This window comes from Heliangelus exortis, chromosome 3 (genome assembly GCF_036169615.1).
Source record: "Heliangelus exortis chromosome 3, bHelExo1.hap1, whole genome shotgun sequence".
Lineage (NCBI taxonomy): Eukaryota > Metazoa > Chordata > Aves > Apodiformes > Trochilidae > Heliangelus > Heliangelus exortis.
In genome coordinates, this window is record NC_092424.1 from 34729755 (window position 1) to 34754922 (window position 25168).

Genomic DNA, 25168 nt, shown 5'->3' on the forward strand with positions numbered 1-25168 from the left:
AATATTATCATTTTCCTAAACTAAAGCTTAATGGAAAGTTCATTTTTTGTTAGTAAAACAAATGTGAAATAATAATTGTTACCATTTCAGGTGCATTTGTTACCATTTCAGGCTACTCTGACTTCCTTTGCCTTTCGTGTTCCAAGTGCAAGAATTGTACCAACAGCGGGTACTGTGAGAGGTAGGAGGTTTTCTCTCATCTTTAAGACTTCATATTGTATATATTTTCTGACTTTTCTATAAATAAAACCAGCTATTAAGTATGCCTCTGGATATTATATCCATGGATAAATATTTGAGATACATGAGAGATGCTCAGGGAATTGATAAATCTTCAGGAGGAAAAAAGGTCCAGAGATCAATTTTCTGATTCAATAGTGAAGTCCTCATATCATATGAAATGTAATGTGATTGTCCATGGCTCTAATAAAATCTTGATTTTTCCACCAAGCTTTCATCTATAAAAATCAAATTTATCCAGCACTAGTCTGCATTTTGAAAGGGATATTTTTTTTTGGAAATAGATATGAAAGTAATCCTTTATGGTGCATTAATATAGAAGAACAATAATTTGTTTCATTTTCTTCACACAGAAACAATCAATTGGGAGATGTGCATAATAATTGTCTTTGTCCTTCATTGTCACAGGCCATTAGCTAATGAATTTAAGATGTACTTGGCTCTTGCTCCAGTAAGAAAACTACATTAGGGATCTCGTGGTCCTGTCATTATATAAAACCTTTCAGTGGGTTTTATTTTAGTCTCACCGAGGTGATGCTGCATGGACTGAGGGATGCATCATGATTTTGCGGTAAGCAATGAGGTCAACACTGCCTGATGTAGTGGGTCGAGCAAGCTAAAGTGCATCTGCAGTTATTGAAATTGCCAGATGCCAGAGTGTCTCTGGTTCCTTACAATTTAGCCAAACTTTTCAGGCTTACATTTGTGAAGGTTTCAGGCTCATCTTTTGGGTGGGAAGATTTGCCGAATCTAAGGGAAATAGTATCTCGGGATACTACAGAAAATTCGTTTGGGTGATGCTTTAAATAAGCAATAGGAGCATGAAATGTAAGTTGAGTAGTTCTACCACCTTTGCAATTTGCCCTCTCAGCGTTGTCCTTTCCTGCATCTGTGCAACAGCTAGGAAATGACACATAATACGTAGTGCTTCTTGGGTTTTGCCTGACACAACCCATGAGTTCAGATGAGTTTCTGACACTTTTGGCAGAAGAGTAGCAGGAGCCAGAGTCAAAATCCATACCACTGCCATTGTGTTTGGCACCTTATTGGTAGCAGAAAAAGGAACTGAAATTTCTAGGCATTACTTTGTATCTGAGCTTTGAGCTCATGGATGTCTTAGATTTAGAGAAGAACCGATGGTGAGTGTGTGATACCCACCTGCTGCCTGCAGAAACTCTCAGGACAGCAGTAATTCTGTGTCTGTTCAGGGATTATTGCTTCTGCACAAGATGCAACACCACAACACTCAAGGGATGGGTGTGGCAAAACAGTGGTCAAGGTCTGTTGTGTCATGTAGAGAGAGTTGGTGCCAGCCAGGCAGCCATCAGCACAGGCTGTTTCAACTCCAAAGTGAGTTGGGACTGCCTCTCCTGTTAACAAGCAACATTTGCTCCTTTACCTCTTTTATCTCAGTAACCAGAGCCTGAGGTGTCCATGGCCTGTGGACCCCCATTCAGTGTCTTCCTGGTCAGTCACATGTTTTAGTAGATAGTGCAGGAAATGTTATGAATGCTCTATCCCAAAGTTTGATGCTTCAGTGTAAAATGAGCATTTCTTGCAGCAGAATAAGTGGCTGGAAAATGTTGGCACTCTAAGACGTGCAGAAGGCAGGTGCCACGTAGCAGATTTTCTGAAGTGGCCACACTTACAGCCCTACTGACAGAGGCTAATTCACACTAAAAGTAAATTCAATATGCATGAAAGGACTCTTGTTCTTCTTCAGCAGAGAGCATAAAGAAAGACTGTCAGACAAACTAATCTCTCTCTGATAGTTCTCTTTTCAACCTCACTGAGCTGTCATTTGTCCTGTGCCTTGCCAGAATGTTTGATATATCTGTTGTTTCCCAAAAGAGACAGGTTTTGCTAGGTTAGATGATACAGGAATTTTTTGCCAGGGAAAGGGTGAGATCACAGAATCATCACAGATGGAATAGACCTCTAAGGTCACTACATCCAACTGTCAGCATCACCTCTGAATAAAATATATGTATCAATATCTGTATCACCCACTAGAGCCTGTCCTTAAGTGCCTTGTCTACATGGCCTTTAGATACTTATAGGGATAGTGACTCCACAACCTCCCTGGGAAATCTGGTCCAACACCTTACTACTCTTTCAGTAAAGAAATTCTTCCTCAAACCTAGTCTAAACCTCCTGTGGTACAAGTTCAGACCATTGCCACCACCCACCTCCCTACAACCTCCTTTCAGATAGTTGTAGAGAGCCATAGCATTTCCTCTCAGCCTCCTTTTCTGCAAACTAAACATTCCCATTTCTCTCAGCCTCTCCTCAGAGGGCTTGTTCTCCAGACACTTCACCAGCTTGGTTGTCTTGCTCTGAACTCACTCTATAAATTCAGTGTCCTTCTTGACTTGTAACTGAACACAGTGCTCAGGGTGCTCTCTCACCCACACCAAGTACAGGGGGACAATCGCTTCCCTTCTCCTGCTGGCCATGCCATTCCTATTAGAAGCCAGAATGCTGTTGGCCTTCTTGACCACCTGGACACACTGCTGGCTCATTCAGCTGGGTATCAACCAGCACCACCAGGTCCTTTTCTACTTGGCAGCTTTCCAGCCACTCCTCCCCAGGCCTGTAAGGTTTCATAGGGTTGTTGTGAACAAAGTGCAGGACTCAATGCTTGGCCTTGCTAAATGTCATTTTATTGACCTTGACCCACTGGTCCAGCCTGTCTAGATCCCTTTGCAGAGCCTTCCTACCCTCGAGCAGATCAACACTCCCACTCAACTTGGTGTTGTCTGCAAACTTACTAAGGAAGCCCTCAATCCCCTCATCTAGATCACTAATGGAGATATTCAACAGGACCAGCCCCAAAACTGAGCCCCAGGGAACACCACTGGTGGCCAGTCTCCAACTGGATTTAATTTTGTTGACTACAACTCTCTGGGCCCTGCCATGTAGCCAGTTTCTAACCCAGTGAAGAGTATACATGTCTGTGCCATGAGCTGCCAGCTTTTTGAGGGGGATGCTGTGAGAGACGCTGTCAAAGGCTTTACTGAAGTCCAGGTAGCCAATGTCCACATCCACTTGTCCACTAGGCAGGTCACCTGGTCATAGAATGAGGCCAGGTTAGTCAGGCAGGTCCTGCCTTTCCTGAATCCATGCTGTCTGGGACTGATTCCCTTGCTGTCCTGCACTTGCCATCTGAATGCACTCGATACAAACCACTCCATAATTTTTCCAGGCACTGAGGTTAGGCTGGCAAGCCTGTAGTTTCTTAGCAGAGGGAAACAAAATCTCCAGAGCTACAGGTCCACAAAGCACCAGGCCCACACCCTCCCTCCCCATGCACCACTGTGGAGAGACACCAGCACTATTTTCTGTCCCTTGGCTCCAGGAAGGGCATTAAAAGCAGTGCACACAGACTATGGTTTCACTCGGAACTGAACATTTCCTGCTATCAGTTTTTTTCTCAGACCTAATGTTCTTTAAATGACATTTTGATGTTCAACAGTAACAGTGTCTAAAAATACTGGCAAACGAGCCCCTTACCTCCAGCACAGGGTAATACTCTGGTGATGGATTTGCAGGCATCGCTTCCAGAACATTTTGGCACTCCTGAGAAATTGCGTCAATGGAGTCCAGTACCCGGTTCATTATAGCAGGGAACTTCAGGATCTTCCAGCTTTTTATTGTTGTTGTTTGTGTAGGTCCTTTGCTGAGCTCCAGAGCTCCGGTTAGAGATGCAAGGAAGAGATCTTGGTGACTGGTTAGGTTGCATATCTCTGAGTGCAGCCATGGAATAATTCCCATTTATTGCACTGGGTTGAAAGCTTATCTGCTGGGGCTTGGGGATTCTGCTTCTTCTAGAGATAAACCCATCTATGCCCCCAGATCTTTATTGCAAAACTAGTGATTCATGATAGTCCTAAGCACCACTGTCACCCAGCTGAATTTAGAAAGTAGATGAAACTAGAGATTTCCTTATTTTTTTATTGTCTCTCTACAGAGCTGTCAAAGCACACATTCCTTCTGGGTATGTGTGAAGAGTTAATAAGATTCCTGAAATGATTCAGAGAAAAAAAATCCAGATGTTTCTTCCCAAATCTATGGATATCTATGTTGAGCAATCTCCTCCTTCAGCTGGGGACTCATTGAGGAGACTGCCATAGGGATACCTGGTCAGGTGAGGCTTTATGTCCTCCACAAAGTTTTGCAGAGCAACTTAACAAAAATGACATGCTGAAGTGGGTGGGACAAACTGGAGGTGCCCAAACAACACCTCAAGCTATCAAAATGAGTCCTACATCCCATTTGTAGTGATCTCTAATATTTTTTTTCTATTGTGCTTCAACTATCCACTCCCTAAGTTATCCTGGATATCAGTATCATTGGAGAATTTGGGTTATGACCTTAGATGTTTAATGTACTTTTTTTTTCCCTTGGAAAAAGTGTTTTTGAGGTCCTCAGGACAGGCAGTGAGGCTGTACAGAGCATGAGGTAGCTGAAGAATGGTGGTCCCGCTCTGTAGCTTGGGGTGGTTGCCACTCTGTGTAAGTGAAAGCACCACATGAATTAGTCAACATTGGCATATTTTTTCCCAGTGTGGGACTGCCAACAGTATATAGTAGGCAGAGTTTTGGGCTGCAAGGGATCCAGATTTTGTTAGAAGCTTTTAATGGTTGATGGGTTTCAGCCCACAGCCCTGCCAGACCATATGAATGCTCTCTGATATTGTACCAGGACCACCTGCTGGAAGTACCTTTGCTGCATGGCATGAGGCATGTCCTGTGGAGGACATAGAAAGCAAGGTAATACAGTCACTTAAAAGTAACTTGCAACATCATTTAAATTCATGTGGGTTAGTCTGAACATATTCAAGAGCAGTCCTTAGTCTGAAATTACCTAACTTGTCAGTGATTATTTTGTTTCATTTCCAGATTAACTAGAGATACTTATATAAACTGGGGGGCTGCTGAGATTTCAACAGCTGAAGCAGGAAACTTTCCAGTCAGTTTTACAACACAATTAACTGCTTGTCCTTTCAAAATGGATTCTCTCCACACCATCTCACACCTGTCTCATAACACAACCAAAGTCTGCAAACACTTGTCCACTTGCCTGTCTTGCATATATGAATAGGTCCATGGGACTCATTTTCATTAGCTATAACTTGGCTAACTATAAATCTTCTGCAGTTGAAGGCCTACAGGCCACATATAGACATTTCTACCCTGCACTTTGACATTCTATTCATCAAGCACTGATGTCTTTTTGTATAATGTTTGGTATTCTGGTCTTACAAGCTGTTAGGTACAAATTTCTTCTTACTCTGGTAGGAGCACCAGTTTGCATAATAGATTGTCTTATCACATCTGCAAGGTAATTGCTTCTAGACAGGCTTCCAAGAAGGCATCAGATTTGATCTATGACAGTCTGTGCATTGCTAATGTCTGTACTCCAAGGAAGCAGATCTCTGTTACTGATGGACTGTGTGGATGACTGATGGTGTAGATCCAAAGTTAACAAGGCATTCTCTTGAAAGGCGACATATGATATTATATTTGGGCAAAGAGGAATTTCCTGCATAATCTTTAGAGACAGCTGTATTACGTTTTATGATTTCTCTGGCATTTATGAAGAGTTACAGAAATGCAGCTAAAAGGCTTTGAATTTTTTCCACTTCAGTATTCTGATTGCATGTCCAGCTACTGATTTTCTAGTAAGCAGGATCTCAGGAGAAAAAAAATGTATGGGATCAACAACCTTCACTCCTTGACCTTCCCCCCTTTGAACCCGCAGTTTCCTTAGATGCCTGCGTGAAGCATCTACAGCTGGTTAATCAGAGATTTGATGTATCCAGCATCATGTAGCACTGGGGTGTGTATGAGTACTGGGAAACAGATCTTCCTCTGAACCTGCTTTGTCTCATATTTTATTCCATAGCTCCTAGAAAATGTTCTTCCTGTTCCCGATCTCTGTTTGCAGATAAAGAGTTTTGCTTTCTCACTCTTGCTGCCATCTGAGATGCTTTTTCTAAATCTTAGCCATAGGTCGTTGCTCCCTGTCTTTATCTTGTCCAGAGCTGTGGCTCTTTCAATATGACAGCTGTCTGTTAGTGGTATTTTGTGTAACAAGCAATTAGGCTATGAAAAAGTATATATTAAAAAAGAAGGCCATGTTTAAAGATCAAAAGAACTGTAGAAAAGTAGGGAAAAAATGTTATTAAGACAAGAGAAAGTGAACAGTTCCAGAGAATCAAGGTCATTGTTCCTGAAGGGCATCTTAAATTAACAGCTGGATTATTTGGTAAGAAACAAGATATTTATTTTTAAAAGAGAGGGAGAAAGGCATTCTTTACCTCATTAGTGCTGAAGGATGTCCTATACAGGCATAATTACGCTTTGCAGAAAGGCTAGGGAGACCACACAGGAAGGGTATGGAAGAGCTGGAAAAGGTACAAGAGGCACTAAGCATGAAAAAGATTGAATGTTGTTATTTATGGAGAAAGTACAGGCTGATTGGGTTTTTTTCTTGCTTCTTTATTTTTTTTGAGAGAGAAATGGGGGCCACTAAGACATGTACACAATTTTCAAGGATATCAAAAGGTGAATGACAGAGGTCATTCACCGCATTGCAAACTAACAGGAGAGTTGATAATAAACTTGAAGAAAGCAGTGCTAATCCAGAGCTTCATGATACAGAATAGTGAAATGCTCTCTGTAGTGTGTGGGTCTCCATCATCAGTACCCCAACTTTTGTCTTGCCTCCACAGGCTGAACTGCATTGTGGCATCTGCATTTCAGGAATGTGACTCCTGTCCTTGACCTCGTTTGCAGATAAATACAGCATGCCCCTTATTGCTAAGTGGTTTGGGAAGAATTTCAGACAGACAAGAGAGGGGGAGATAAAGGAAAGACAGGTGAGAATGGTTTTAATCAGCTCTTTTTGAACCAGGCTGCCTGACTTTGCCCACAAGGCTTTGGGCAGAGGGGTTAAGTGGGCTAGGCAAGGCAGGGAGTTTTGCTGGCATCGAAAGGGTGGAATAATGATGATCACAGGAGAGAAAAGGGGCTGTGACATGAGATTGCCACCAGGGGACAGGCCTTTTGGGTACCCTTTCTGGCACTGAGCCTGGAGGGGAAGCATTCATTGCCTGGCTGATGACCTGGCAGGGTCTCGCCACATACCGTTGCGAGCTCCAGTCACAGCAGGAAAATGGAAGAATAAAAGAATTCATAAAAAAAAAAGAGGTGTTGGTGAGTTAACCCAGCCTGTGTCTACAGATGCCCTTTGGCAGCAGAGAGCAGCAAGCCTGCTCTCTTGGGGGCAGCCCCCGGATTCGAAGGTTTAGCAGGGTGGGTGCCTGTGCAGAGCTCAGTGCCTCGGGCTGGGGCCTGGCCCAGGCTGGGGACACTGCACAGGTAAACTGGTGCATAAGTGAGCATGAGCCTGGCCTGGCTGCCTCGGCCCAGGTCAGAGCTGGTGGTGTTTAAAAGGCATTTAGATTTGGTGCTTGGGGGCATGGTTTGAGCACTGGACTTGCTAGAATTAGGTTCATGGTTGGCAGAGTTAGGTTACGGTTTGACTTGATGATCTTGAAGGTCTTTTCCAACTGGAATGATTGTGTGTGCCCACCACAGTGCATCCTAAAATCTGTTTGTTTTGCTAGTAAGGCAAGAACAAATTGTGGTGGTTTTATGCCTCATGCCTCTTAGGAGCAGCTGGGAGTATTGCTGAAATGGTACTTTTGTTACAAGCTGTGACAGCAACAGAACTGATTCTGCAATGTGAGAATTGCCTCTTCTCAGCTGCCAGTCTCAAAATCAGGGCCTAACAGCAGAAGTAAAACAGGCTATTTCACCCTCCACCCCCCATTTGTCACCAGTGTCTAGCAGAAGGAAAACTCAAAACATTTTTCCCTCCGATACATAATGGGTGTTGGGTGTCATCAGATCATGTGAAAAGAGAGCTGAGTAAAATTTTTCCAGGAACAAACAAGAAACAAAAGAAGGGTGGAGCAACAGAAAATGTTTTCTTGCTGTGTACATTTTTATGATGTGTTATGTATACGTATTTTTTTAATTACTCCTGAGATGTGAAGAAACAAAAAGAGCAGACAAGTGTGCTGCCCTAGAACTTGCTGAGCATTGCTTCTTAGAGAAATGGATTTTAAGGCATCACACATCAGTTAATGACATGTATTGGGGATCAGGAGGATGGTACTTTACTCAGATCTACTGAAGTCAATGCAGATTCTCCACTCCCTTCATTAATGTGGGATCAAACTTTTAATGGGATCTAGAAATACAGGAATGTTTAAAATGTAGCAGGTAAGGGTAACCTCCTACACCCATTGCCTCAAAAAGCCAAATGCTCTTGCAAATTTGATGTAATCCAATTAATTGATTTCCTAGTGACATTTCTGCAGGCTCATATACAGGACAGGGAAACTGAGATTTATAACGATAGCTATTTCTAGCAAAAGGTCACTTCTTCATTGGTGAACAACTTGTCTTTAGTCATGCTGATGACAAGGCATTGCATGGTAAGGGAGAGGCTGTGTAGCTTTAAATCTTAACAGGCAATAACATAAATAGAGCATAGATCATCTTTCTACTGGGACCAATAGGTCTGCAATCTACCACCACCAAGCCAAAGCTAGGAAGCAGGAGTCAGATTCCAGAAAAAAAATAATCAGGCTTTCTGTGGAGATTAAGGGAGGGTGGATATTTCAGTGTTACCGTAGGGGGTGGGGGAAAGAGGGAGCTACAGAGCATGAGCATTTATTTTTGGATAGTGAGGGTGTCCTTGGTGGAACCAGCTGCTTATAAAGACCCAGGTCAGGTTGCTCTGGGGACTCCCTGGTCTGCACCATCAGCTTCCCAATTTCAGCAGCATCCTTCTTCATGCCATTCCAGAATGATGCTCAAATATACACAAATACACTTCCTCAGCCTTCCTTCCTCAGGAGAGGAAAGCAGCAGTTTTGACAGGAATATGGTTCAAAAAGACTATATCATACATATTATATATCTTTAAATAATGAAACAGCATCTGTTTGTTCATCACATGACTTTTTACAGCTTGCAGAAGAGAAGGTCTTTGACACTGTACATAAAATGATGCTTCATTTTTTTTCCACAATCAGGAGGATCCTTCTGGGAGTCATATGAGAGTTGTTTATTCAGCTATTGGCCTTACAAGCGAGTACTGGGCACTTTGATGTAACTATGCTTGATTTCACCATCAAGCTCATAATACTAAATTAAGTAAAAATGTGACTGTTTCTCTAGATTTTGTCTCGGATCCTGAATTGTGCTCTAGAGCTGAACTATGGTTTCTGGTGGATCACTGGTGCAAATTGGGCTTATGGTTGGCAGGACCAGGCATGGGATCTTTTCAGTACGGCAGTGCAGCCAACGCAGGGGTCCCCTGCTGATCCATCAGAGTGTTCTGACCAGTGGGAAGGGTAAGGGGCTCTTCATTCATGCCCTTGCTAATCCCTTTTTGACAGTCATTGGTTCTTTTGGGCTGTGAGCTGCCAACAGAAGTTACAAGGGCTTTTGGGTTGGTTTGGCCTAGGACTCTGTCCAGTAACCTGAGAACACTGCAGTGGCCTCTAGCTTCCAATCTGCTGCTGAAGATCTTGCCCTTGTTTCCAGAGTAATTGCTCACACCCTTTGAAATCTTCTAGTTTGCCCCTAAATGGCAAGATCTGAGGACTGCAGCTCTTAAAAACTGTAGAATAAATAGATAATCTGTAGGATAATTGCCTGTGTTACAATTCTCCCCATGCAGTGAAGGAAAAAGCAGCTTTATGGACTCGTGTAACTTGAATCCGAAAGCTATGAAGGAAATGGAAAATGTTAATAAATAATGATGTTTGAAACACAAGTCACTGAACAAACCACCAGACCTTCTGTGTTTATCCACAGGACAGAAAATGTCTATCTCAGTTTGAGGGAAATAAAACCGTTGACAAAGGTGTATCTTAGGAATTAGCCTGCATGCTGCATGGTATTCAGAAGATGAGTCTTACAGATTAACTCTTGGTGATACATACAGATGTATGTAAAGATGACTTTTGAAATAAAATCAGCAATCCAACTACTCAACGTTTCTGTGGTACAAGGAACCAAGGATCTCCTCAGGGCCACTGGAATTTTAAATCACCTTGTCTGATACACTTTACAGCTGCCAGATTTCCGGCTGGTATTTTCCAAGTCAGAATCAAGCATATGTATGCTCCAGATTGTGTGTTCTCAGTCTGATGTGTTCTGGAAATCCTGGCCTCACTTCCCAAATCCTGAGCAGGTGATCTGCACTTAAAAAAACAGTGTGTTGAAATTAACACACTCCTTTAAATGTGTTGGAATTACTCTGTGTGTGCAGACCAGCTGCAAAACTGGGACAGAAATCTTAGACAAATGTGCAAAATCTTCACACTTTAACTTAAAAAGTATTCAGGAAAAAAATATTACAGATTTTCCTGGAAATCTGTATGAGTAGTAAAGCTTCCTTTCACATTCCAGTGTAACACTCTAAGAAGGAAAATCACTGTCTCTTCCAGGACAGCTCCAAAGAGGTAATGAACGCATGCCCTCTGGCAGCTCGTATAAGTAAATCTGCCTTGAGAAAGGGCAACGGAATGAAGACCAACACATTAGAAGCAAAGGGCTGACCTTTTAAATAGTCCAAATATTCACCCTCTCCAAAGTAACTTGGTTCAGCTTAGGCCCGTGGCAGTCCACACAATCATTCTTTCTCTCCTTTCACTCCATACAACTGTATGCTGGCAGCCTCTCTGCTAAGCTGGCAGAGAGAAGCAGCTTAGGGAAAAGGAGGAAAAGAGTGGGATAAGGAGCTTCCCAGTGTGTGGATCAGGCTTGGACTCCATTTGGTTTGGCATGGGAAAGAACATAGAGGAAGACTGCAAAGCCCCAAGTTCAATTTCACAGCTCCCCTCAGACCTCTCTCTACTGAGCTTTCTTCCCTGTCAAGCTTCCACTTGATAGCTGGCTTAGTTTCCTCCTTGCCGGGCTGATATCTTGAGGAGTAGCTCCCACAGCATAGAATGATGGAATCATAGAATTGGCTGGGTTGGAAGGGACCTCAGAGATCATCAAGTCCAACCCTTGATCCACTACTGCTGCAGTTACCAGACCATGGCACTGAGTGCCACATCCAGTCTCTTTTTAAATATCTCCAGGGATGGAGAATCCACCACTTCCCTGGGCAGCCCATTCCAATGTCTGATCACCCTCTCAGTAAAGAAATTCTTTCTAATGTCCAACCTAAACCTCCCCTGGCACAACTTAAGACCGTGCCCTCTTGTCTTGCTGAGGGTTGCCTGGGAAAAGAGACCAACCTCCCCTTGGCTACACCCTCCTTTCTGGGAGTTGTAGTGATGAGGTTTCCTCTGAGCCTCCTCTTCTCCAGGCATCTCACACAACCACATTACCCTGACTCTGAAATCCACTTGCTGCGAGCAGCGCTTTGGGATCTAAGCCCTAATGCGTCTGCGTGGGTGCAAGAAGAGGCTTCAGAAGGCAAGTGGGCAGAAAGCAGCGCTACACTTCCTCATCGAACCAGAATAAAGCACCAGTTCGGTGCTGGCTAATGCTAGAACCAAGGGCTCATTACCTCTGGCGCCTGGGACACCCACACCCCACATCCCCCCCCGACGGCCGCTGCGCTGCCGGAGTAGCCTGCAGCCAGCCTGGTGATGGGAATTCCTGGACCACCTCCCACGAGGATCACACCCTCATTTCTCCCTTCTCCCCCGCGGGGACTTTTACATAAAGCAGCGCAGAACATCCAGACCCTGACGTTTGGGTGAAGTTCACGGAGTGCATCATCAAGTTAAATCATGAAAGGAACACCGCCCCAGCTGCGGTTTATTAAGTTTCATGATTCGTTCCCATCAACTTCCCACACGCACAAGGACTCCTGAGCACTTCCAGGACCTGGGATGGACGTGGGGCAGGCTTGGGGCTGGACTCACACCCCTTCAGCCCCGGGCCCCGCCGCTGCCTCTATCCCTCCCAGTGCTTTTCCCTCCGCTCCCGCCGCCTCCGCCCGCCTCCCGCGGCGGCTCCCTCTCTTTAGCCGCCCGCGCCCACCTGACAGGCTGGGCCTGGGGCTCCTGTCTCAGCTTCTCCCCCTGACCCCATCCTTCCACCGCTCTTCCCGGACCGGGATCTCCCCTGCCCGCCGGTGCCGCCCTCCCCCCCCCCTGCCCTCAGGACAGTGCCGGCGGGTCCCAGGGGCCGCTGCTCGTCGCGGCGGGGCCACACCCCTGCCCTGACAGCCCGCTCCTCTCGCCACGCCCACCACGCCGCTTTAGGAAGCGCCGCCGCCAATAGGCAGAGGCTTTCCCATTGAGGGGCGGCAGCGCCCACCAATCGCGTAGCCTCTCCTTACAAGGAACCCCGCCTCTTCGTGCTCCTCAGCCAATCAGAAAAAAGATTGGGTTGGGGGCGGGAGAAGAGGGCCTGCGAGCTCCGTCTTTCCTCACTACCTCCTTCTCTCCGTTGCGCGAGGATCGCTCCTTTGGTCCGCAGGTGATTGACAGGGATCAGCAGCCAATGGGCTGCGGAGGGAGAGCGGAGGAGCCAATGGCGCGGCGGGGGCGGGCTGCGCCGGGCAGCGGGGGCGGGGGGAGCGGCGGGCTGGGGTGAGGCGAGGCGCAGCGCCGGCAGGAGGGCGATGGTGGTGGAGTGAGGCGCGGCGGGACCCGGGCTGGCTGCCCGGCCGGCGGGGCGAGGAGAAGCGGCGTGTGCCCGGTGCTCGCCATGAAGCTGCGGGAGGACGGGGACAGCCGCAGGGCGCTGCCGCCGGCGGGGTCGCTGCAGTAATGGGCAGCGGCATCGCTGCCTCTCGCCTGCCGTGTGGTGCCAGCGTCCGCGCCCGCCCGGCGGGGACTCCCCCTGAGGAGCCGGGGGCAGGTGAGTGCCGCGCCGTGAGCCTCCCGCGCTGCCCCGTGTCTCTTCCCTTCCCACTCTCCGAGCCACTTCTTCTCCACCCTCCCTCGTCCCCCCCCCCCAAAAAAAAAAACCAAACCCAAAACCTCCAACCCCCCTCCCCACCTCCTTGCTCCTCGCCGTTGGCGTTTTAATTTTTAAACCCCAACGGCTCGTGGCCAACGGCTGCGGGAGAGTGGGGGAGGAGGCGGGGGGCGCTACCCCGGCGGGCTGAGCGCTGAGGTGACAGCGGCTGCTGTGGCGGAGCGGGGCACTCTCCGCTCCTTTGCCCTGGATCGCGGTGGGGACGGACACCTCCAGGAGGATATGACTGAACCCCAGGTTGCCTCCTTGCCAGCTTTGAATGTCATTCTACCCTGCCTCTTCGCCAGGTGCGGCCACCTTGTGCTTCCCCGTACTCCTCAATGGAGAGGCTTTTTCCTCCGCACACGGCAGAGATGCTGCTTTCCTTTGGATGGAGAAGACCCATCTGGGTTGCTCCCTGTTCAGCTCACTGATAAGCATTTCTCGGCTCAGGAGGGAGAGAGGCATTTCTATTTCAATATGATGCAGCGAGAAAGATGGGGAATCCGGGGCAGCCAGGGCTCAGGAAATGCCCGTTCATCTTTCATCCCACTCTTCACCCTAACACTCCCTTGCCGGCTTCTTGGCTGTTCTTTCACCTTGGAAGGAGAAATGGGAGCGAGAGGTGTGTGTGCGTGAGAGGAAACAACTGTTACACCTTTTGTCATCAAGACAAAGAACTTGTCTTCATCTCCCTGTCTCCCTCCCTCTGGGTGCATATTGGCAACACCTCAGCCACTTTGCATTGCTTCCCGGAGATGCTTCATAAGGATTCGGTGTGGCCCTGACCTGCCCTTTTTTGTTGTTGTTGCCAATTATGATGGTGCTGATAAAAGGACATGTTGATATGTTTCCAAACAGGCTCGTGGTTTGCATTCCTGAAATTGCTGCAACATTCTTATTTATTTATTTAATTGGGGAGGGGGGGGGGGAATGACAACAGGAAGGGTATATGTTTTTGTGGTTTACTGTAGTTGTTTGGAAGGTACTAGATCACGTGTGATTGCAGCACTGTGGTATGGAGTACTCTAACTAATGCTTTTTCCTCCCCCTCCCATCTTATTTTTCTTCCAGTCCTGCAGTCTCCACATCATCTACCGTGTGAGGAATGGTGATTCCATGAGAGAACTTCCTTTCAGTTACCTGTCTGCTCCTATTGCATGCTGCTCCTGGCCAGTGATGAGCCATTCAGCTAGACTGGGATTTACCGTGAAGAAGGAAGAGGCAGAATATGACTTGTAGACAGCCCACCAAGTTTCTTGCTCACTGTTTTTACTGTGTCTGTATATAAATCTGCTATTATCAAGCACACGCACTCTTAAACCTACATTGGTGTTCCCAGAGGACCAGTATTTCTCACCATCATGGCTTCAGTTTGGAAAAGACTGCAGCGTGTTGGAAAACATGCATCTAAGTTCCAGTTTGTGGCCTCTTACCAGGAATTGATGGTTGAGTGCACCAAAAAATGGTAAGAAATGGCTCATGCTGTGAATAAGAATGCTGCGAACGGTGGAATAAGTTGCCAGTGCTGAAATGGGAGAGATGTTGCTAGTTTTGTTTAGTATGTGTATATTGGTCTTGTCTCTCCTCACTTTCTCATGCCTGCCAGTTGCAGAAGTAGCTGCAGGAGGTGCTTGTCTTGATGAGTGCTTTGTTGCATGCTTACCTTGGACCTGTTTAGTTTGTTCTGTACTTTGATTTTATTAGCTGTCATTTTTGTTATCACATGAAGGAGGGTGCTTTTATTAGCTCGGCATCTGTGACATAATGGTGTGGTTTTGTCTGATAGTTTTGTTTAGTTGGATTTTTTCCTTTTTTAAAAATGTTTCCTAAGAGCTGTTTTCCAACTTCCAGCTCAACTCTTGGTGCTGAGTGTTACCATCTGACGCTGTTGTGAGATGACTGAGGGATGTGAGATAGTCCTAAAAGTGGTGTTTTAATCTGAGGTGGTGTCATGGTTTAATCAGGACAGGTGGATACCCATATCCGTTTTAACTGTTTTTTTACCTGAAGATGTCTTGTGTCTCCTCCTTCTGTGTTCCTTTTTATCTTTTAATGGGAAGAGGCAAGAAACAGATCCTTGGGAATTGTCTTAAGGTATTTGTTTAGACAGAGAAGAGTTTTGTGCAGGGGTGGGTCAGTTGTGTAGCTCTGGAGCTGACTGGACAGCAGCTAATGGTATGGATCTGGCGCATCTTCCTTCCTGTGCAAGATGAGCTTAAATATATCTGCTAGGGAAGACTAGAAGCAGCTTTTAAAAAGTCAGACAAAGATTCTCCATTATACAAATACTTAAGTGCTGGTTTATATGTTTGAAATATTGACATTACTGACGTAATTCTTCACATTAGTGTGAGTCTGCAGTGTCAGGGGAGAGAGAAAGTACTTTCCAGACCTCATGGACTGATTTGTTCAAATCACCTTGTAATAAACTGGAGCCTCCTTTCTAATACTTGGCTTTTATTCTTGTTGGCAAGTTTGGCACTTGCATTGGCTGCTTTCACTGATTATGAGTAATTGCCTTTACAAATTTAAATTCTGTCTCTTGGAGTTGGAAATCTCTGTCAAATATGCTGGAAGGCTGCTCACTGCTGTGTCTGAAGGGAACCCTGTTTTTTATTTTTTTATATGAGTTATCTTCTTGCCTAAAATATTTTGAAACAGTATTAAGAAAAGGAATAATTTAGCAAGTTGAACTTGCCTTCACAGAATAAAAACCAAATAAGTGCATTTTAAAAGTTGAAACAGGCTGTTGTGGTTATCTCGTGGGATCTACTGTCTAGTTTGGGCCAAAGAGTTTTCCACAGTAATTTTAGTTTATCAGATTTATTTCAGCAGTTGTGTTTATTGCTTTTTATGTTTTGTTTGCATAAACTGCCCTTTTTTTTGGCTTTCATTTTCACTTTGATTCACTCCTTGCTCGAGAATTTGCAGAATGCTTCAGCACTAAATTATGAATGCTGCAGGAGAATGTTCAGATTGGATCTTCAGCAAACTTTCACTTGATTAAAGAAAAAGTCACATACAAGAGTTCTCTTGTGAACCATCTTGTTATTTTAGAAACAATTAGCTTATTGTTTAATCATAAACTCGAGTCCCCACCTAGCAAAATGTCTGTGTGTGAAGTAGTGAAACAACCTCAGATATGCAACTAGTTTTTTATAAATAGGTTGTCTTTCTGAGCCTTGAGTTTACATTCTGGAATTCAAATCTAGGCAAGATCAATGCTTGTGTTTGTTATGAAACAACAGTGTGGTGGTGTAATGTGGATGAATTCTAGGAAAAATAACAATAGTGAAAAAACATCACTCACATAGTCATTCGATTGTAGGTTTTTCTATTCTACTTCCTCTTGTTTGGAGGTCATAAGCAAAAATATTCTTTAAGCATACAAGCTAAAATATGGTCTTTCTGCCGTAAGTGGAACTCCTATATGAAACAAAAGGGTAAATACTTCTATGTTTTGAGAACCTTCAACTAAGTCTTAACTTTGGAGAAGGTACATTTTATGCATGCTGGCACAATCACTGCTTCCTCTGTTTCTAAAGCTTGTCTTTGAGTTTGGCCCTTGGGAGAACAAAACAGAAGAAATGAACTCCATATGTTGCTCTTGCTGAAAGCACTCAATATATTAAGTGCTGTAGAATGTAGTTTTTTTGACTGAAATGGAGTAAGCAGTAAGTTATTTTAATGTACTGGCATTTTAACAATGCAGGGTTTCTGGAGGAAAAGAATGCTTCACTCATATTTTAAAATAAGTGACAATGCAGCCATAAACAAACTTGAACTGGGATGTGTCTGTGAGCAAGGATTGTGTATGACCAAGACAGGCTGCATGTCTGTCTGTGAACTGCTGACTTGTTAGATTGACAGTTGTCTAATTCTTCAGAAATTGACTTGTGCTTTAGAATAACTTTGTAACTGATCATGTGTGGTTTGCAGTGTTTGGTGTAGCTCTGGCTGGTTTTAATACTTTTTGTCTCATCTGGACTTCTATTGATTTGATTTTTAATTTTTTTAATTTTTTTTTTTTTTTTTTTTTTATAACTTAGTGTTCAAAATAGCTCACGCCCTTGTTTCTGGAGTTAGGCTGGCTGTGTGGGAAGTCAATACCAGTCTGGTCTTCCTACTTCCCTCTTTAACAGGATTATCTCCAGGTGAAGCAGCATTTGTCCAGCTCGGGCTAAAACTCGCTTTGCTTGCTTTTTCTGCTCTATAATTTCTAATGACTAAACAGACACTCTCAGAAGACTCCTTTTCATTGGTGGTGCGGTTGGGGGGGAAGCAGGTTGTGATAGAGTGTGCAGTGTTGCCACTGTTTCATTAGAAAAACCTTATTTTGGGGTAATTACCAGAACTGTCAGATCTGTGGTATTCTGGCAGCTCCTGCTCACCCAGACCTAATTATTGTGGCTGCTCAGTACCTTTGAAAAATTGAGCAGTTTGTTCATTTAGAGCCTTTCATTAAAAATAAATAAATAAATTTAGTCTTGTCCTTAATATGGATTAGTGAGTCCTGCTACTGTGAAAGCATCATGCTTTGCATTAATCATGTAAGCACTTGATTTTTTGAAAGGCGCTTGCTTGGCAGTGCTGGAGTGTGTCATCCTCCACTTACCCTTGGAATCAGCTGGGGCAGCACAAGATTTTCCACCCGGCCTCACCAGTGAACTGCAGTCGTTGCCTGGGAGGATGATATATGGTAGGAGAGAGTTAATATCCTCAGTGCAGAGCTATTGAATAACATCAGAAATCAGTCTCGTGCATTTTGCTTAGATATCTACCAGAGAGAAGTTCCATTTGTTGCTCTGTGCTGTTGGAGCAGACTGTAGCTTTGTGGGATCAGAGTGTGCCTGCCATTGCTGACAGGTGTAGTGCTGTGACTTGCACAGGAGCCCCAGTCTAGTGCTGTTTGAGATGCCTTTGGATTTACTGCCAACCCAGCTAACAGTTTCCAGACGCCCAGGTCTCCTGTTGATCCCATGTCAAGCCTGCCAGCCTGGCATGCATCTCTTGTGTACCCTGAGGCTTCTCAGCTGCTGGGTGCCTTTGTTCAGGGAACTGAGTCAAGGTTTGTCTGAGGCACAAGCTCAGCAGAAGAGCCTCACAGGAGGAAAATACTCCTTTGGACCACCTACTGCTGAACATAGGAGCTGTGCAGGATGGCTTTTATGTTTCCTTTTATGTGATGTCTCTCAAGCTAGGAAGCCAACAGGAGCTTCAGGTATTGACTGGTTTCCACAGAGAATAGCCTAACTCTTACTGAGTTGAGGTTCCCAAGTTGCTAAGGTGAAGTTCATTAGATGCTTTTATGAGCAATAAAGCTGCACACCTGAATATGGGTCCTAACTGGAAACGAGTAAGCATTGAGAGAAGTCTTTTCTATAGGATTTGCTGTTCAGCAGTTGCTTTAAAGATAAAGCTGTTGTTGGGGTTTTTATTTTGTGATGTTTGTAATACCTGCCATCTCCTATATGTACTGCTTTGCTTTTAAATACTGCTCAAGAAGAGAGCAGTTCATGATGTTCTAAAATGGTCAAACTTTTCTTGTATGTTGCCTTAGCTGAAGACAGGCTTCATCTCCATGAGGCAGGTCACCTAATCTTATGTCAATTAGGTATGGTCTGAAATAGGTTCTGTATTTTCAAATATGCACATTTCTCTTTTGGCAATGAAGTAATACTTAATATTTTTTTCCAAAAGCCTTTAGCCATCTGTTTTTCTCTTACATTGTAGTTTCATAACTGGATGCTGGAGGAATTTTAAGATTTGGCACACACTGTGCATGGGAGAGAAGCGAGCTTTTTGAGTTTCCATGGCTCACACCAGTTGCTTCCCTTCTGGTTGCTGCTTTCCAGCAAAGTCTTTTTACTGCTAAAGGCCACTGAAAGAGCTGGAGTTAACTGGTTCCTGTAGAAATCCTTAGGGGTTGCCTGTGCAGGCTGTCAAATTGCTTAGTTCACTTCCTTGATTTGCATGATTGTTACGAGGGGATTTTGTGAGCACCTAAGTGGTTTTAATTATTAAGGATGCTTGCTTTGAAACATGTGACAAAAAGAGAGAAAGCTACAGGTGAATTCTGGATCTCTGAGTTAAATTTGCCATGAACTGAGCTTTTTGCTCTTCTCAGCTTTTCATTGGACTTGGATTTGCACATTAACCAAGCAGGTATACCACAACAAGTCCAGCTTGTGCAAGGAAAGCCTCTTGCAGTTTCTTCTGGTTTTTCAGCTTTCTTTTCTCTTTCTCGGTTAAATTATATTCTGGCCTCACACTCTCCATTGAGATCTCTGATTTCACACCAAATAATCCCCATCTGCAATACAGTTCAGCATTTTATTCTCCATTCATTTCCAGCTTTGGCTGAGTAATTTTTGAAGACTTAAATTGTATATAAAGTTATTTTTCCAAATTGTCACCACCAGCTGCCTTACAGGTCAGTCTTGTCCCTTCCTGCAGACATTAAAACTCTTACTGTCCATGTGCAAAAGCAGTTTTACACTGCCACTTTGCATGTCTTTCCTCTTTGTATCCAAAAGTGAAGCCTTAATTTCAGAAACTGTAGATCTGTCCCTTTGGGCTCTCTGCCTGACTTCTGTCAGGAGGTTGTCTACCAATCCTGACTCCTGAACACCAGCTGCTTTCATTCCCTACCTTATACCAAGCTAGCCTCCTGGTGCCTTTTTATAGCTGTCTGTCTGTTCTGTGGACCACAAGTTAGGGATTTCTCATCAAAACTGTTTGTTGCATGTTGTGCAATCAAGAGGTATGGGTTCAGCAAAAGTACAGGTATCTGTGAAGTCTTTGTTGCTGCTGACGTTTTCAGATTGTCAGTGCTTCAGTTACACCCATTTGCTTTTTGCAGCAACTCTTGGATTAGTTTAAGTTCTGTTTCTCATTCTTAAAAGACCTCATTGGTAGAAGCAGGTGTGAAGTTTGTTATCTGTAAGGTAGAAAGATTTGGGTTTGTCATAAATAATTGTCCTGAATTTTATTTGTCTTTGAGAGAGACAGTTTTTTCCAGCAATTCCTTGTCATAGTTTTCAGTTCTAGCAGTAAAGGAATAGTTTTCTTAAAGCAGAAAAGTTAAGGTTGTATCCAAGCTGGAGACAAATTCATTTTAATGGTCTGTTATTCACTCATTTAAAGGGGTGAGGATGTTTCCTTAAAGTGCACTAACTTCTGTTCTAACAGAAGCATGAATTTTTTGAGGAGAAACTGTATGTGTAACTTCCTCACAGAGCCTTACAAATAAATAAAACCTGGCTCTATTCCTGAATGCACTGTGTTGGACGCATGCAGTAAAGTATGTGTACTCTTCTTTTGAACCCAGTGGACTTGAGCTGCAATAATTTTTTTTTTTCAGTATTGGATCCCTGTGAATACTCTTTTCATCTCTTTGTGTTATGAAGTGAAATAAAATGAAATATTACAACATTGTGTAGGCCTCATCTGAGCTGAGGCTTCAGCCTCTCAGACTGCTCAGGCTGTATAGTGCCAGTCTGCTGCTTCAATTAGTTTTTAATTGGTTGGGGAGAGCTGAAGTCCCTTTCACAGCTTAGTGTGAGTAAGGAGAGGAGGAGGCCGGTAAGGTTGACTAAATCTGAGGGAAACTCTTCTTCTAAAACAAACCCTTCAGTTACCGTAATAAATGCATTCTGCTTGGGTGGCTTTCTGAGAATAGGAGGGAGGGAGGGTTGTTTGTTTACTTCTAAAAGCTTTCCTAGTTTACTCTGAAGGAAGTGTGTGAAGTGTGTGTTTGTTTCTCTTGCCCCTCTCTCTCCTTTTACTTTTTTGGGTCTGGCAGGCTGTTTGCTACCTTGCTGAGGGACACTCCCCAGCTGCCCGCTGCACCAAGTCTGTTCTGTATGTCCTGGAGTGGACTCTGAAACACAGGAACTATGCAGCTGAACTTTTGTTCCTTATTTTAAGACATGCACACAGCAATAGGGTAAATAAAGCTGTCCTTGTTTCCTTCCTCTTGTTGTCTTCATTTGAAAAATACCTTTTGCAGCATGCAGCTTATGTAAGTGCATCAGAGCTGCTCAGCTGGGAAGCTGTATGTTTTGGCACTTGAGGTATGGGGTAGTTGTGGCTTTTGGCACCTGGAAAGGCGTTTCAGAGACTTGGGTACTGTGGGTTAAGCATGAGCTAAAATTAGCAGAAACATAACTAACATTGCTGTTGTTTAAGGCTCTGACTCATGAGGCTTGCTGGATTCAGGACTGGGGCTGAGATGTCACTGTCCCTTGGTAGTGGTAGTCTGTCTCTGCTTTCCTCTACCCTGGAGCAGAGGTGGGATGACAGTAATGCTGCCTGATGTGCTGGTGTTAACTGCCGTCAGCTTCAGTTCAGATTTGTAGGGCGAGCATGAACTGCAGCGTTTGAGGAGCATATACACCTCCCTTATGGTGCTCTGATGTAGGAGGAAAACCTGCCTGAGGGGTGAGATGAGCCCCAGCTGCAGGCAAGAGCATCTCGAAGTGCTTCAGCTAAATCACTCGGATCCTGAGTCAGTGCCCTGTGCTGTCACTGTAGGGCTTCCAAGTGCACAAGCCTTTGAGATGAATCAGAAGTGCAGGCCCTTCTGAACTGTTGTTTCCAGCCGCTTGCAAACTTGTAAAGATGAGCAGTGCAGAAGTAATTCTCATTTGCTTGTTGAGGTTCTCTTTGTAATGGAGAGTCATTATTTGGAGTTCTTTTTTATTTCTATTTTATTATTTAAGGGGACTTGCTTGAGGATTACTCCCAAGTTATGGCCAGGCTGTGCAGCTGCTTAACTGTCTGCAGCTGCTGAACTGTGATCTCTGTGGCTCTGTGTATTTATTTTAGCTCAAACTAGTTTCAGGTTTTATTTCATGTGCATACTCTGTCTCCTTCACTTGCTCTGTGGGCTTTCTTTTGCCTGAGCTGCTGTATCAGACCCTAACAGCACATTAGCAGATTCGGTCTGTCTTTTTTCTAATAGATCTGTTTTGAAAAATGACTTTGATTCTGACTAAACATCACAAGGGTAAAACAATTTCTGGTTCCAGGAGCAATGGAATGAAAACAACAGGGGGCATTTTAAGACACTGTTAAATCAGTTTTGACTCCCACATTACCATGGCCCACATTACTACTGGTCTTCTCCTTGGTGCCATCTTCACAAACACCTGTAATTACTAGGCACCCTCCATGTTAACCCTTCTTTTTTATCCAAGAAAGTACTATTTGGTGTGCAGTACATATTTGGTGTAAAGTACATCCTGGTGTCTGATGGGTCAGAGTCGTCTGGGGCTGCCAGATGCGGGCAGTGATTGTTGAGGTGGCAGCTGTATGTTTTGATAGGTGTAGAGCTTTTCTGGGAGCATTTATTAATCTCCACCTGCAGGGACAAGCCCCATCACCTTTCTTGTAGACCAAGCAGACCAAAGACATTCCCTAAGTAAGCTTTGGGCTTTCCATTAGATATGTGGGCTGCCTGATGCCCTAAGATGATCACGGACTCATCACAGTATGTTAGGGGTTAGAAGGGACCTCTGGAAATTATCTAGTCCAACCCTCCTGCCAGAGCAGGTTCACCAGGAGTAGATTGCACAGGATGGTGTCCAGGTGGGTTTTGAATGTGTCCAGAGATGGAGACTCCACCACCTCCCTGGGCAGCCTGTTCTAATGCTCTGTTGCTCTTACATTTAAGAAGTTCTTCCTTGTGTTATGGTTGAATCTCCTGTGTTCTAGTTTGTGACCATGAGCGCTGTCTGGAACTTCCTTTAGGGCTAAAACAAATGCATTGTTGCTTGTGCTTGTAACACAGTGTCATAAGCTGACTTTCCCCTCCCAGCTGTGCTTGGGAAGAGTATTTGCATAGCCAGTACTGTTAATATCAAAAGCTGTATTAGATGAAGTAATTGGAGAATCTGGACCACTGAATGCAGTTGGCAGCACATTGTATGCTGCCACTCAGCATGCACAGTGAACTTCCTTTACTTTCAGTGGCTGCTCATTAAGTAAACTCTGAATCCCCTTGTTTACAGCAGTACGTAGGAAGAGATTTAAAAGAACAGAAAAGAGCTGTCAAAACATCTTAATTCTTTTTTCCAGCAAAGATCTAACTCAGCAGCCTGTAAATTTCCAAACCAACCTGTTGCTGATTTATTTGTGGTTTATTAGAAAAGGACTTAACCTTGACAGCTCCTGGTAACACCTGACATGATTATAGCTCTGCCCATGTTAGCAGGTGGGTGACTCTCTTCGGCTGTTCCTAACTGCTTGGCTGTGTTTTTTCTTGTGGTTGTACCTACTGTCTCTTGAAAAAACAATTTAGTGTTTTTTCTCTTCCTGTAGGTAACCCAAGCAGTAGCTCTATACAGTTATTGAAAATGTTCACGGGAACAAGATTTTTTTACTCTTTTTTCTTTTTAAGTGCAGGTCTTAACTGTGTAGAGTACTTGAAGTAAGAGTCTCAAATTGAATGAATATTCATAAAACTCCCCCTTGCATTTCTTTCTCTTTGATATGTAAGAAAATTTAAGAATGGGGAAGTCCTGACCACTTTGTCTTGTACCACAAAAAACCAAAATAATCTATTAATGTTACTTGGTTTTGGCATACTTGGGATGTTTTCTGTTTACTGGTAGAACTTTTTAAAAGATCCATTTTTAAGAATACCAATGGTGATGATGTTTTTACTCTCTTTATTGGGAATTATAAAAGAGAATTTGGGCTTGTAGGCTTTGGTTTTAGTTTTTCATTTTCTTGCTAAAATAATTTCCTTTCCTTCCTTTAGATGAGTACTCTAAGCTCCTATGTCTGCATACCTTTTCAGAATACCAAGGCACAGACTATCTTAGAACAGTAATTACTTTCTTTCCCATGGATTTTTTATTTCATAAAGTAAATAGAATTTAAAAAATTTTTTTTAATTTTATTTTTCTTTTTTATTCTGAACTGAAAGTTGAGCAAGAATGATCTTAACACCCTCAATTCTCATATTGGCTGATGTGGGATTTTTTGACAAGAGGATTGACAAAGTGTGTGGTGACCCATAGTGCTACCACTGTAAATGTGTAGTGCTTGAGACATGATGCCTCCTTTAATCCATGGGGGTAAGACTGTCTAGTAGAGGAGGGAACAGAAAGATAACTCTTCTTTCCTGCTCCCCATGTTTCTCTTCCCTCATTTCTGGGATAAATGCTGAAATCTAGCAACTGCACACACAGGAGAGTGCCAAGAGTATGGTAATACAGACAGCCTGGTAAAGGATGGTGCCAGGGGACTGTTACTGACATGTCATCAGCTACCTGTGGGAGACAAGTCTGCCACACAGCACTGCTGTTCCTTCTCTGGAGAGTGGGGACAGCCCATTTCTAGGGGCACACTGCACTGCTGTGGATGGTAGGGCTGTGCTGTCAGTGATTATGACAGGTTAGCTTGCTGTCGTGTAGTTCTTGAACCTTGGGCTTCTCCCTTATTTTTAGCTTTGCTTCATGGGGAAAAAGCTCTGGTGTGATGTTAAAAATGTGTCTGAATTTTCTGTCTGGCCAGCAAATTCAGCATTGTGTTGGCAAATTACAGTGGACAATTTCAACTAAAGGTTATGGGCATGGAAACCTGTAGCTTTTATTTCCATGGGTTTTGTTACAAAAGGCCTCTGGATAAAAGAGAGGAGTCTTGGTCAGACCCTGTGGCTGCAGGTAAAAAGCCAGTAACTTTGCCTTTAATTAGACACTGGAGAATCTGCAAGGACAAAAGCTGCTGGCAGCCTGACCTCTTTCCGTCTGCCTGGAACTATGGGTTTGTTTCACTTTGTGCTTCCACATGGCCCTTTATGTGAGTGTATTTTTGGAGCAGGGAGCTGCAAGATACATTTCTGTGTTTCTCTGCTCCCCATCTGTTAGTGTAGCTGCCTCAGGAGAGGCTGTACCACAAGGGAAGAT

The 25168-nt window shown here is 44.1% G+C and overlaps 1 protein-coding gene and 1 long non-coding RNA gene across 16 annotated transcripts in view; both read left to right on the plus strand.

Annotated features, from left to right (window-relative positions):
* The first annotated feature begins 112 nt into the window (after nucleotides 1-112).
* LOC139794475 (uncharacterized) lies at nucleotides 113-10314 on the plus strand. Of its 3 annotated transcripts, XR_011725137.1 has the most exons (7): nucleotides 113-181; nucleotides 649-811; nucleotides 4211-4387; nucleotides 4898-5211; nucleotides 6977-7123; nucleotides 9353-9407; nucleotides 10140-10314. It is a non-coding gene; the product is annotated as an uncharacterized lncRNA (long non-coding RNA). The 3 variants fall into 3 exon arrangements; XR_011725136.1 differs by lacking the exon at nucleotides 4898-5211; XR_011725135.1 differs by lacking the exons at nucleotides 4211-4387; nucleotides 4898-5211.
* A 2558-nt stretch (nucleotides 10315-12872) lies between these two features.
* The window catches only part of EHBP1 (EH domain binding protein 1), a 224372-nt gene continuing 212076 nt past the window's right edge, over nucleotides 12873-25168 (plus strand). For 12 of the 13 annotated variants that reach the window (XM_071740116.1, XM_071740118.1, XM_071740119.1 and 9 more), the window contains exons 1-2: nucleotides 12883-13151; nucleotides 14325-14718. In XM_071740116.1, the coding sequence (XP_071596217.1) occupies nucleotides 14615-14718 (104 nt within the window). In that variant the 5' untranslated portion in view covers nucleotides 12883-13151; nucleotides 14325-14614. Of the gene's footprint in view, nucleotides 13152-14324; nucleotides 14719-25168 lie in introns of all 13 variants that reach the window. The other variant, XM_071740117.1, reaches the window with a different exon arrangement.